Source organism: Xyrauchen texanus, chromosome 39 (genome assembly GCF_025860055.1).
Source record: "Xyrauchen texanus isolate HMW12.3.18 chromosome 39, RBS_HiC_50CHRs, whole genome shotgun sequence".
Taxonomy (NCBI): Eukaryota; Metazoa; Chordata; class Actinopteri; order Cypriniformes; family Catostomidae; genus Xyrauchen; species Xyrauchen texanus.
This window is the reverse complement of record NC_068314.1, coordinates 10933545-10946689: the sequence shown is the minus strand read 5'-3', so window position 1 is coordinate 10946689 and position 13145 is coordinate 10933545. Positions and strand designations below refer to the sequence as shown.

Sequence of the window (13145 nt, the reverse complement as noted above, 5' to 3'; positions counted from 1 at the left end):
CACCAAATACAACTAAGCCTAAAGCCCCCCCAGGCCATCAACGCCTAGCCAACGACCTGAACAAGTTCTTCTGCCGCTTTGAAAGACAAAGGGGCAGTCATGTAACCATTCCCCACGACACCTCCCAACAAAGGGACAGTCCTGAAACCATCACCCACGACACCTTCCAACAGCTACAGTGCATCACCTCCACCTCCCTCACCTCAGCAGGGGCCTGGGCACCCCCACCAATGCCCACCTTAAAGGTACCCACCTCAGTGATGACTCTTTCCATCCATGAGTGGGACGTCAACAAACTCTTCAGGGGACAGAACCCCCGGAAAGCTGCTGGACAGGATGCTGAATCACCATCCAGCTTGAAGCACTGCACTGAGCCACTGTATCCAGTGTTCACAGACATTTTCAACACCTCACTGGAGACATGTCACGTGCTAGCCTGCTTCAAGTCCTCAACTATCATCCCTGTTCCCAATAAGTCAAGGACCACAGGACTTAACGACTTCAGACCCGTCGCCCTGACCTCCTGTGGTTATGAAGTCCTTTAAGCGCCTTGTGCTTTCACACCTAGAAGACATCACCGACCCCCTCCTGGACCCCCTGCAGTTTGCATACAGAGCGAACAGGTCTGTAGACGATGCAGTCAACTTGGCCCTCCACTACATCCTCCAGCACCTGGACTCCGCAGGAACCTACGCCAGGATCCTATTTGTGGATTTCAGCTCTGCCTTTAACACCATCATCCCGGCTCTGCTCCAGGAGAAGCTCTCCCAGCTAAGTGTGCCTGACTCCACCTGCAGGTGGATCACTGACTTCCTGTCAGACAGTAAGCAGCATGTGAAGCTGGGGAAACACGTCTCCGACTCAGACCATTAGCACTGGATCCCCCCAGGGCTGCGTTCTTTCTCCTCTGCTCTTCCCTCTGTACACCAACAGCTGCACATTCAGTCACCAGTCTGTCAAGCTGCTGAAGTTTCATCGGACTCTTCTCTGATGGTGACAAGTCCGCCTACAGGTGGGAGGTCGACCTGGTGCAATCAAAACAACCTTGAGCTCAACGCTCTAAAGACAGTGGAGATGGTTGTGGAATTCAGGAAGAACTCAGCCTCACCTGCACCTGCCCCATCACCCTCTGTGACTCCACAATCGACACTGTGGAGTCTTTCCGCTTCCTGGGAACTATCATCTCCCAGGACCTCAAGTGGGAAATTATAAAATGAAGAAAAGAAAACCTAATAAAAACCTTTCAGCATAGCATATCATATCAATAACAAAACCAAAATTCAACATTTAAAAAATTATAACAAATTTAGGTGTTCGCAGCAATGAGGATTCCTCCTTAAAATGGCAAATCATTTAAAATTGATCTGTAGAGGGTTGGGGTTAAAACCTCCCAATGGAGGAATCCTAAAAAACATGTCTTTCTGTCTGAATTGTAAATGAAAATGATGGCTGTTGCTGGATTTGAACCTTAGACCCTTCACTTACCAGCACAACATCTCAGCCAAGTTAGCTATTCACATCGCTGAGTATTTCTGTTTTCAGGTTCTGTATAAAAAAAGAACCAGTGGCTAGCATTGTCAGATTTGTTCAGTTCAAACTGCTGTACTTAAGAGTGATGTCATCTTGAAGAATGTTAAGTTTGAAATTGATTCATTGACACATATATATATATATATATATATATATATATATATATATATATATATATATAGATATATATAGAGAGAGAGAGAGAGAGAGAGGGGCAATGTGGACATTTACATAAATACGCTCCTTTCAGACATTTTGTGTTGTATTCATTTTCGCTAAGTAACAAATTGAAAGACATCAATTCTACACATGGGTACCAAATTTGAAGTCAATTGGATCTACGTTTCAACAGAAAACCTAGATTTTTATAGGTTTTCCCAAATGTTCAGTGTATAGGAAAATCAAACACGCCGGACTTTATGGATCCTTGATGCTTTTTTGTTCCCTTTGAGAAATTAGGCATGTACACTAAGTTTCAGAAGAATTGGAAAAAATGGGGTGGAAATGACATCACTTTGAATATAGGAAATTTGGGCATGGCCTGTAGCGCCCTCCCCCCAAGGGAGAATTTGGGCCATTATTGGTGTAGCGGTTCCCGTTGGCCTGTAGTATCAATATACACAATTTGAACATTTTTGACCAGAAAATGGGACTTTTGGGCGTGGCATGTAGCGCCCCCTAAGGAGGAATGTTGGCCATGCTTTGCACGGTACTTCAGACTGATGTCGTCTTGAAGAATGTTAGGTTTGGTCGAGCTACGTTTCAGGAGAAGATGATTTTTTGTAGGTTTTCACAAAGTTTCACTGTACTGGAAAATCCATCATGGCAGACGTTATGGGTCCTTGAGGCTTTTTTGTTCCCCATGAGAAATGGGGCATGTACACAAAGTTTCAGAAGAATTGGACAAATGGGGTGGAAATGACATCACTTTGAAAATATTTTTTTGGGTGTGGCCTGTAGTGCCCCCTATGATTCTTGGTGTGGGGGTACCCATTGGCATGTAGTATCAATGTACCAATTTAGAAAATTTTTGACCTGTAACTTATTGAGATATTGGGGCTCAAGGAGAATAATAATAATAAAACCGTCAATAACAATAGTTTTCCTCCTACCAGAGGAATCTAATGATAAAACCGGCAATAACAATAGATTTCCTCCTATCAGAGGAATCTAATAATAATGATAATAATAATAAAACCATCAATAACAATAGATTTCCTCCTACCGGAGGAATCTAATAATAATAAAACCGTCAATAACAATAGATTTCCTCCTACAGGAGGAATCTAATAATAATAAAACCATCAATAACAATAGATTTCCTCCTACAGGAGGAATCTAATAATAATAAAACTGTCAATAACAATAGATTTCCTCCTACAGGAGGAATCTAATAATAATAAAACCTATCAATAACAATAGATTTCCTCCTACCAGAGGAATCTAATAGTAATGATAATAATAATAAAACCATCAATAACAACAGATTTCCTCCTACTGGAGGAATCTAATAATAACAATAAATCTAATATCTAATAATAAAACAGTCAATAACAATAGATTTCCTCCTGTAGGACAGGTACTTTTACTCTACCTCAGGTGAAATGGGCCATAAAAAGAGATATAACTGACACTGAAAAGTCAAATATTGTAAAATGCCTTTCAGACGAGTGCAACACTCTTGAAATAGCTAAACTATTGAGGCGTGACCACTGGACAATCAAATGTTTTGTTGTGAATAGTCAACTGGAGTGCCAGCAAGGTGGAGGAGGGATACTGGTGTGGGCTGCTATCATTTAAGGATGAGGTAGTTGGACCATTTTGAGTTGAAGATGGACAAAATCAACTCTCAAACCTACTGCCAGTTTCTGGAAAATACTTCAAGCAGTGGTACAGGAAGAAGTCCTCAGCATTCAAGAAGTCCATGATCTTTATGCAGGACAATGCTCCATCACATGCATCCAAGTACTCCACTGCTTGGCTAGCCAGCAAGGGCCTCAAAGATGCCCAAATAATGACATGGCCCCCTTCCTCACCTGACTTAAATCATATTGAGTACTTGTGGGCTCTACAGTGAGGAAAGACAATATAACACTTTGAACAGCATTTGGGAGGCTGTGGTTGCTGCTTCAGCGAAAGTTGATCGTGAACAGATTAAGAAACTGACAGGCTCCATGGATAGAAGGCTCACGGCAGTTATTGAAAAGAAGGGTGGCTATATTGGCCACTGAATATTTTTGAAAGGCCAAAAATGTTATTTCATTGTCATTTTGTGTTAATTATTTGTTGCACCTACTCTAAAAATTGAGAATAAACAATTGAGTTGGGAGAAATTATTTTAGTAATTTAGTTGCCTAATAATTGTGCACACTAATAGTTGCATAATAATTGTGCACACTAATAGTTGCCTAATAATTGTGCACACTTCTATATTCCCCTGAGAAAGACAAAACTAAATTTTTCTTAGTTAAACATTCAGATTTGATGTTCAATAACATTTTGGATTGACTGAGAGCATTGTTTGTTCAACAATAAAATGAATCCTGAGGAATACAATTTGCCTAATAATTGGGCACGCAGTGTATTTGGGCCAAAGCTGTGCCAAAGGAAAAGTGCTGACTGGGATACTTTTAATGCTTTGCCAGTTTCACAGTTATTTACCATAAAATGTGTTGGTTTATCTTCATGTTCAATGTTTGTTATATATCTGTAAACAAAAAGCTTGGTTAGTGTTAATAAGTGTTTTAGTATTATAACGACTGCCACCTGCAAGATACATGCAGGACTCTAAAGTGCGAGTATTTCACTCGCTTACGCAAGTAAAAATTGGTAAGTGCGAATGTGGAAAATAATTTGGATACACCGGTGCGAGTGACTGCTCTCACTTGGCTGCGAGCACTATACTCACCCATCTCCTTACGCACACACTTTATTTCTCTGTTATTGATATCAGATGATGCGTGACATGATGGCCATCTGACATGCATGAGATTGGTTTCCAAACACTTGAATGGATCATTCTCCAGTTCGTTTAATATCCTTTGACACAGTCCACCCTTTGCTCTGACATTCTTATAAAGTGCCATTTTCTATAGCCTGCTTTAAATATTGGATAATTTTTACGATGTATTTTCTATTTATTGTCAAAAATAAATACATCGTAAAATAAAATAAAAATTATATGGCATTAATAAATTAATATAGAAATGTTGTATGCTCTTCGCTGACCATCCTGCACACAACTCATGAACGTACCGTCCACTACTGCCTTCAACTCGTAAATTGAATCCTGTGCTGAAAGAAATCTTAGTTTATTTGCACAACTGCGTGAAGATGAAGCACATCAAACAGAGTATGAATGGTTCTGCGCTAGTCAAGTGGATTTATTTTTCTTGGATCTTCAAAATTCTTGGAAATTCTAAGACATACCACCACGCACTGCAAAACTGCCAAAAAAAATAAATAATAATAATCCAATTGTAATGAGACTATCAAGCAGCTGCAGGACTCTGTGGCAAATTGTGTCAAGTTCAACCACAAAAAATGTATCAAGTGTCATGTATTTCGCAGATATGCAAAATCCCGCCGCATGGTAGGCACATTCCAAAAAATAAATATTTTTTATATAATTATCTTGTTTTTTTTAATCCCTCATTATACTTTTGCAAATGTAATATATGCATTTATTATTATTATTATTATTTATGATTATTTTTGTACATTTTTGGATGATAGCAGTCTCACGCCAGAGAGAGAGAGCGCATCCATGAACGTGTTTAGACTTTCTGATAAATAGAGGTGGCTTAAAAGGCTTTTTAGGTTGAGAACCACTGATCAAGCGCATATTTTCACAGCACAATTATTTAAAAACCGCATCTAGGCCTATGGATGTAGAAATGCATTTTTGTGAGGTAGGCTACTTGATGTGCGTGTTATAGAAAATTTACTTTTGACAACTTTCATGAATTACCTTGACATTAAGCGTTGTTGCATTAAACAAAGTTAAACAGGAATTTGAAAATTTTATTTAATATATACAAATGTTGATGAACTGCTACTCTGTTATGAATTACTTAACCTATAGGCCTATGTTAGTTAATGGCAAATGGAAATAAAGCATCATCAATATTAGGGATGCACCGAAATTAAAATTCTGTGCCAAAACCGAAAATCCAGGATGCACTTGGCCGAAAACCGAAACCGAAATTTACTTTTTTTTTTTTTTTTTTTTTTTACCTATTTAAGAAAATTGTTGTGTATAATTGTATTAACATTATACTTTTTCATTCATTTCATGAATTTAATAAATCTGAATTGAAAAACTACAAACCAATAAAATAAATCACACTTTTATTGAAAGTAACACCAATATTGGACAAAAAATATATTAAAACATTAATAAATATTATTCTTCATTCAGTTCTGTAAAAATCTAATTTTTTATTAACAATTATCCAAATAATGTAAAGTTTTCGAAAACTATTATATGCAAAACAACAGTCAAGTAATGAACTTCGCTAGCATCTTTGAAAAAGTTTAAATATGCAACAGTAATTTTAATTAAAACAAAAGGCAGGCAGAACACAATGGCAGAGGGCCTCTATTCCACTGATCTATATATATATATATATATATATATATATATATATATATATATATATATATATATAAATAAACTATAATATATAATTATATATATAGATCAGTGCTCTATTCTGTTTATGTAAGCGTATGCACACTTTAAGTGAACATTATTGTGCAAAACAGCAGTAATTGAACTAAATCCAACCTCAACTGTAAATGACAGATGTATCCTCAAGTGAAGAACAAGTGTAATGTAATTGCTATACACATCAATTTGGACCGCTTTCTATTTAACTACAAGTGACAGGTTTCTCTTCAAGAACAAAAGTTGCTAAACTTTCTGACAGTCTCTCCTGTCAGAAAGCTCATCAAGAACATGAGATGCTGCACTGAACAGTCTCTCACTCTCTGTGCTGGTGCTTGGGCAGATAAATACCTGTGCGCAATCCGCGCAAGCAAAGGAAACCGGTCTTTGTTTATGCGACCGTATTCAAGGGGATTGTCGCTTCTGGCAATGGGTAGTTCAGCTAGATACGTCTCAAGTTGTGGTGTAGCTGCGCTAGTTGTGGCACTGCTGTGCATCGGGGCGCTTTCCTGTAGAATCTCTTGCTGTACTCTGTATATATATATATATATATATATATATATATATATATATATATATATATATATATATATCTTGAAAGTTCTGCTGAACAAACACTGCAGATCGCAAATGTGATGTCCTTATCAGAAACTTTGAAGAATTTCCACGCTGCTGACATGATCGGCCTTTGTTTGGTAGCGCCGTGGTAAGGGCTAGATCGATCCAGAGTGAAATCAGAGCAGGCGAGGAGGTATATATTTTCGGCTCATATTTTCGGCCTTTTTTCTCTTTCGACCTTGAAAAAGGTTAATCAGAGGTGTCCTGTATTTAGAGTCTTTTGTTTATGAATTAATCATTTTTAATGTCAGCTTACATGATCTGTTGTGAAAAATGTTACACATAAAAAAAAAAACTCAGACTGTGCCCCAAAATTTTTTACTGTGCCCCTCCCTAGAATTTTTCACTTGGGGGCATGAGTGTTCCTAATAATTTTTTTTAGCATAGAGCCCTGGCGAGCATGTGTCACCCGATACAGCATTTAATCAGCTGCACTTGCTCGCTTTAATATGACTGCGTTTTGTTGTATTAGTTTTGTACAAAAAAATGATTGCTTATTTCTGTTTTTCTCACAGAAACTATACACAAACATATGGTATTATGTGATTATCAAACTGCAAAAGGCTACGATTAAGGACAGATACACGTGGTCTGTGTGTGCTTCAGAAAATGTGGTTGATGTTCTGTGCATGCGCGAGGCTCTTGGCTTTTGTTTTTACCGCTTTTAGAACAGTTCAAATGCATTGTGAAAGAAAAGTGTGCTGCATGTTCAAGCATTTGCACAATTCTCAACATTAGTAGCCAGTAACCGCTACAAGTAATTATACTCTACATAACTTGTAACTCTACAAATGTGGCACAGTATAACAGAAGAGAGATGCATCTTTCACCAGATGTGGAATATTGCAAGTTCTCACACACTATCGCTGCACTTTTAATGTCAAAATGAAAGTCCCTTGTGAAGATAAAGTAAAGAGGGCAGAAAGTATAGTATATTACTTGTTTTTATCAAATAAATCGAATCCTCAAATCAATATTGATAATTCAGTGTTATTTTAGTATAATAAGCTTGACAGGGTCCCACAGTAATATATTATAATTATGCAATGTTCTACTGGGTTCCAAAAATTAAGTTGTTTTTGCACACCTTGTTTATTCACAAAAAAATGTTTAAGTAAAAATGTATGAAGGTAAATAATGCTTTAATAATTAATTAATAATTAATAATTTAATAAAGGCTACTATGTATCATTGTATATAACATGTAAAACTGCCTTCAATCACATCTACTATACACAACTTGTGCTTTGTGGAGTTTGTTGTCTACTGATTTTTATTTATTTTGGAAAGATTCTTTTTTCAATGTTTTGTCCACGTAATGATCCAAATAAAATAAAAAAAACAGTACAACCTATTGAAGAGACTGTCTCTTACAGTCTCCTTTTTATCCATCAAAAAATCAAATATGGCGATACTGTGAACATGGTCCATATGTGCTTGGCCCCGGATGATTGCCACTTCCAGCTATATTTGTACTATTCATATTATTTTCCCCCTACATTTACTGCATTAAACGGTTTATATAGTTGTTTTTTAATGGTTTCTGTTCAGTTATATTTTTAATAACATATGTATTTTGTGACACTTTCATTGGTTTCTTCTGTCCTAGGTATTAACGCACCAGTTGTTTATTTTGTTGACTACACCACCCATTGCATCTTCTTGGAGGACATTGTTCACTCAGTATCTGTAAGAGACCACATTGTATCAGCTCAAGCATCAGGACAAACCACAGAACATCTCCAAACTCTTGCTGACAAGATGGGTGAAATCCTGGCTCATATGCACAATGAAGATGTTGTCCATGGTGACCTCACAACATCCAACATGCTTCTGGTTAATGGACCTGAGGACAAAAACATAAACCTGGTTCTGATTGACTTTGGGTTGAGTTTCATCTCTGCCCTGCCTGAGGATAAAGGTGTTGACTTGTATGTGTTAGAGAAAGCATTTCTCAGCACTCACCCCAATACAGAGGCTCTGTTTAAAAGACTTCTGAAAAGTTACTCTGCTTCATCCAAAAAGGCCCCTGCGGTCATCAAAAAATTGGATGAGGTTCGGTTAAGAGGTCGGAAGAGGTCTATGGTTGGGTAACATGCAGTAGTTATTTTCTGCCATGAAACCATGTCACTAGAACATTCAATGTTTGATACAAGTGTAGAGATGCAGTTTGATGTTGAAAAAGGAATATTTGTCAATTAGATTTGAGTCAGTTTTTGTTGTAACATGCAGAACATAATAATGAAGTAGCATAATAGAACATTATAATAAACAATTGTTTTAGTCTCACTTTGGATCTTGATTTTGAGTTTTTTCATAGTATTTTAAGAATAGATACAAAACCAGCAGATGATGCTTGGATACCTGAAAGATTTTAAGCATGTGCAATTGCAGATCCTGGCATAGGCGATAGGCAGCCTAGGGCTGAAACGCTCTCTGGGGCAGCACGACAGAGAACCTGCTCGGCCGCCCCTGCTCAGAGCTCGCAAGATCATGGTAAGTGAAAGTTGCCCTGAATTGTGCTGCCCCTGGCTTGATCATGATGGGAGAAAAGTGCCCCAAATTGTGCCACCCTTACAGCGCTTGCAAGATCACGATGGGAGGAAGGTGCCCCAAGTAGTTCCTGACAGGATACTCAAGCCTTAAATGCTCTATATGGTTAGGATAATGCATTCTTACATTATGAACCAACATAAGATAATCATGATCAACATTTTATAGGTACACCATGACACAGTATCACCTCTGTGATCTTGAGAAAATATGTATCAACCATATGATTGCGGGGCAGATATGACAGTCATTGATTATTTTGCATCAATGAAAACTAGGAGGGGAGGGTTAAATTATAAACTAGCTATTAGGTGTAATAGCACAAGCAGCAATCTGTAAGTATTCAATTTTCTATTCTCCATAATTTTGCTATTTACCTTATGCATGTACAGTATAATGTTAATGTAATTTTCATTAAATATACATATACAGTATATACACACACACACACAGTACTGTGCAAAAGTTTTTGCATAAGATGTTTCCCAAAAACATTTGTCTTAAGATGGTTATTTATATCTGCTACCTTAGTGTGTCGATAGGAAATATACATTTTATACATCCAAACATTCCTTTTGCAAATAGAATAGTATAGAATAGAAGAACAAGGAGCCCTTCAACAGATGTCATGGCCCTCACAGAGCACCCCCACTAAACATCAGGTCAATCTGGGATTAAACGAAGAGACCGAAGTAATTATGACAGCCTAAATAAATGAAAGAACTGTGGCGAAGCTTTTGAACATCCTATCTGCCAACAACTAAGAAAAACTGTCCAGGTGTAAGTAGGAAAATTGTTGCTGTTTTTAAGCAAAAGTGTTCACACCAAATATTGATTTAGCTTTTTTTCTGTTTAAATGGACTTTGTATGATGTTAATTGATTAATGAAAACTATTTATGCCATTAATTTTTGAAAGTTTTTCACAAGTGCCTAAAACTTTTGCACGATCGGTATATACATGATCAGCCACAACATTACCTGTCTAATATTGTGTAGGTCCCCCTTGTGCCACCAAAATAGTGCCAACTCACATCTCAGAATAGCATTCCGAGATGCCATTCTTCTCACCACAATTGTATAGAGCAGTTATCTGAGTTACTGTAGACTTTGTATGTTCAAACCAGTCTGGCCTTTCTCTGTTGACCTTTCTCATCAACAAGAGATTTCCGTCCACAGACCTGCCACTTACTGGTGTTTTTTATTTTTATTTTATTTTTTATTCGGCACCATTCTGAGTAAATTCTAGAGGCTGCTGTGCTTGAAAATCCCTGGAGATCAGCAGTTACAGAAATACTCAAACCAGCCCATCTGGCACCAACTGAGATAATTTGTTTTTCCCCATTCTGATGGTTGATGTGAACATTAACTGAAGCTCCTGACCAGTATCATATATAATATATATATATATATATATATATATATATATATATATATATATATATATGTGTGTGTGTGTGTGTATATATGTATGTGTGTGTGTGTGTGTGTGTGTGTGTGTATATATATATATATATATATATATATATATATATATACACACACACACACACTCACATATATATGTATGTGTGTGTATGTATGTGTATAATATATATATATACTCACCTAAAGGATTATTAAGAACACCATACTAATATTGTGTTTGACCCCCTTTCGCCTTCAGAACTGCCTTAATTCTACGTGGCATTGATTCAACAAGGTGCTGAAAGCATTCTTTAGAAATGTTGGCCCATATTGATAGGATAGCATCTTGCAGTTGATGGAGATTTGTGGGATGCACATCCAGGGCACGAAGCTCCCGTTCCACCACATCCCAAAGATGCTCTATTGGGTTGAGATCTGGTGACTGTGGGGGCCATTTTAGTACAGAGAACTCATTGTCATGTTCAAGAAACCAATTTGAAATGATTCGAGCTTTGTGACATGGTGCATTATCCTGCTGGAAGTAGCCATCAGAGGATGGGTACATGGTGGCCATAAAGGGATGGACATGGTCAGAAACAATGCTCAGGTAGGCCGTGGCATTTAAGCGATGCCCAATTGGCACTAAGGGGCCTAAAGTGTGCCAAGAAAACATCCCCACACCATTACACCACCACCACCAGCCTGCACAGTGGTAACAAGGCATGATGGATCCATGTTCTCATTCTGTTTACGCCAAATTCTGACTCTACCATCTGAATGTCTCAACAGAAATCGAGACTCATCAGACCAGGCAACATTTTTCCAGTCTTCAACTGTCCAATTTTGGTGAGCTCTTGCAAATTGTAGCTTCTTTTTCCTATTTGTAGTGGAGATGAGTGTTACCTGGTGGGGTCTTCTGCTGTTGTAGCCCATCCGCCTCAAGGTTGTGCATGTTGTGGCTTCACAAATGCTTTGCTGCATACCTTGGTTGTAGCAGTGGTTATTTCAGGCAAAGTTGCTCTTCTATCAGCTTGAATCAGTCGGCCCATTCTCCTCTGACCTCTAGCATCAACAAGGCATTTTAAGCCCACAGGACTGCCGCATACTGGATGTTTTTCCTTTTCACACCATTCTTTGTAAACCCTAGAAATGGTTGTGCGTGAAAATCCCAGTAACTGAGCAGATTGTGAAATACTCAGACCGGCCCGTCTGGCACCAACAACCATACCAGCTCAAAATTGCTTAAATCACCTTTCTTTCCCATTCTGACATTCAGTTTGGAGTTCAGGAGATTGTCTTGACCAGGACCACACCCTAAATGCATTGAAGCAACTGCCATGTTATTGGTTGATTAGATAATTGCATTAATGAGAAATTGAACAGGTGTTCCTAATAATCCTTTAGGTGAGTATATATATATATATATCTATATATTATACATACACACACACACACACATATATACATACATATACATACACACACACACACATATATATATGTGTGTGTGTGTATGTATGTGTGTGTGTGTGATATATATATATATATATATATATATATATATATATATATATATATATATATATATATATATATATATATATATATATATATACACACACTCACCTAAAGGATTATTAGGAACACCTTTCAATTTCTCATTAATGCAATTATCTAATCAATCAATCACATGGCAGTTGCTTCAATGCATTTAGGGTGTGGTCCTGGTCAAGACAATCTCCTGAACTCCAAACTGAATGTCAGAAGGGAAAGAAAGGTGATTTAAGCAATTTTGAGCGTGGCATGGTTGTTGGTGCCAGATGGGCCGGTCTGAGTATTTCACAGTCTGCTCAGTTACTGGGATTTTCACGCACAACCATTTCTAGGGTTTACAAAGAATGGTTTGAAAAGGGAAAACATCCAGTATGCGGCAGTCCTGTGGGCTAAAATGCCTTGTTGATGCTAGAGGTCAGAGGAGAATGGGCCGACTGATTCAAGCTGATAGAAGAGCAACTTTGCCTGAAATAACCACGCTACAACCGAGGTATGCAGCAAAGCATTTGTGAAGCCACAACACGCACAACCTTGAGGCGGATGGGCTACAACAGCAGAAGACCCCACCGGTAACACTCATCTCCACTACAAATAGGAAAAAGAGGCTACAATTTGCAAGAGCTCACCAAAATTGGACAGTTGAAGACTGGAAAAATGTTGCCTGGTCTGATGAGTCTCGATTTCTGTTGAGACATTCAGATGGTAGAGTCAGAATTTGGCGTAAACAGAATGAGAACATGGATCCATCATGCCTTGTTACCACTGTGCAGGCTGGTGGTGGTGGTGTAATGGTGTGGGGGATGTTTTCTTGGCACA

The 13145-nt window shown here is 37.9% G+C and overlaps 1 protein-coding gene across 1 annotated transcript in view; it reads left to right on the top strand.

The window, feature by feature from the left end:
* Positions 1–9095, top strand: part of tp53rk (TP53 regulating kinase) — a 41077-nt gene extending 31982 nt beyond the window's left edge. The window contains exon 2 of the mRNA XM_052111703.1: positions 8427–9095. Coding sequence (XP_051967663.1) covers positions 8427–8911 — 485 coding nt within the window. The 3' untranslated portion in view covers positions 8912–9095. The remainder of the gene's footprint in view (positions 1–8426) is intronic.
* Positions 9096–13145: the final 4050 nt, after the last annotated feature.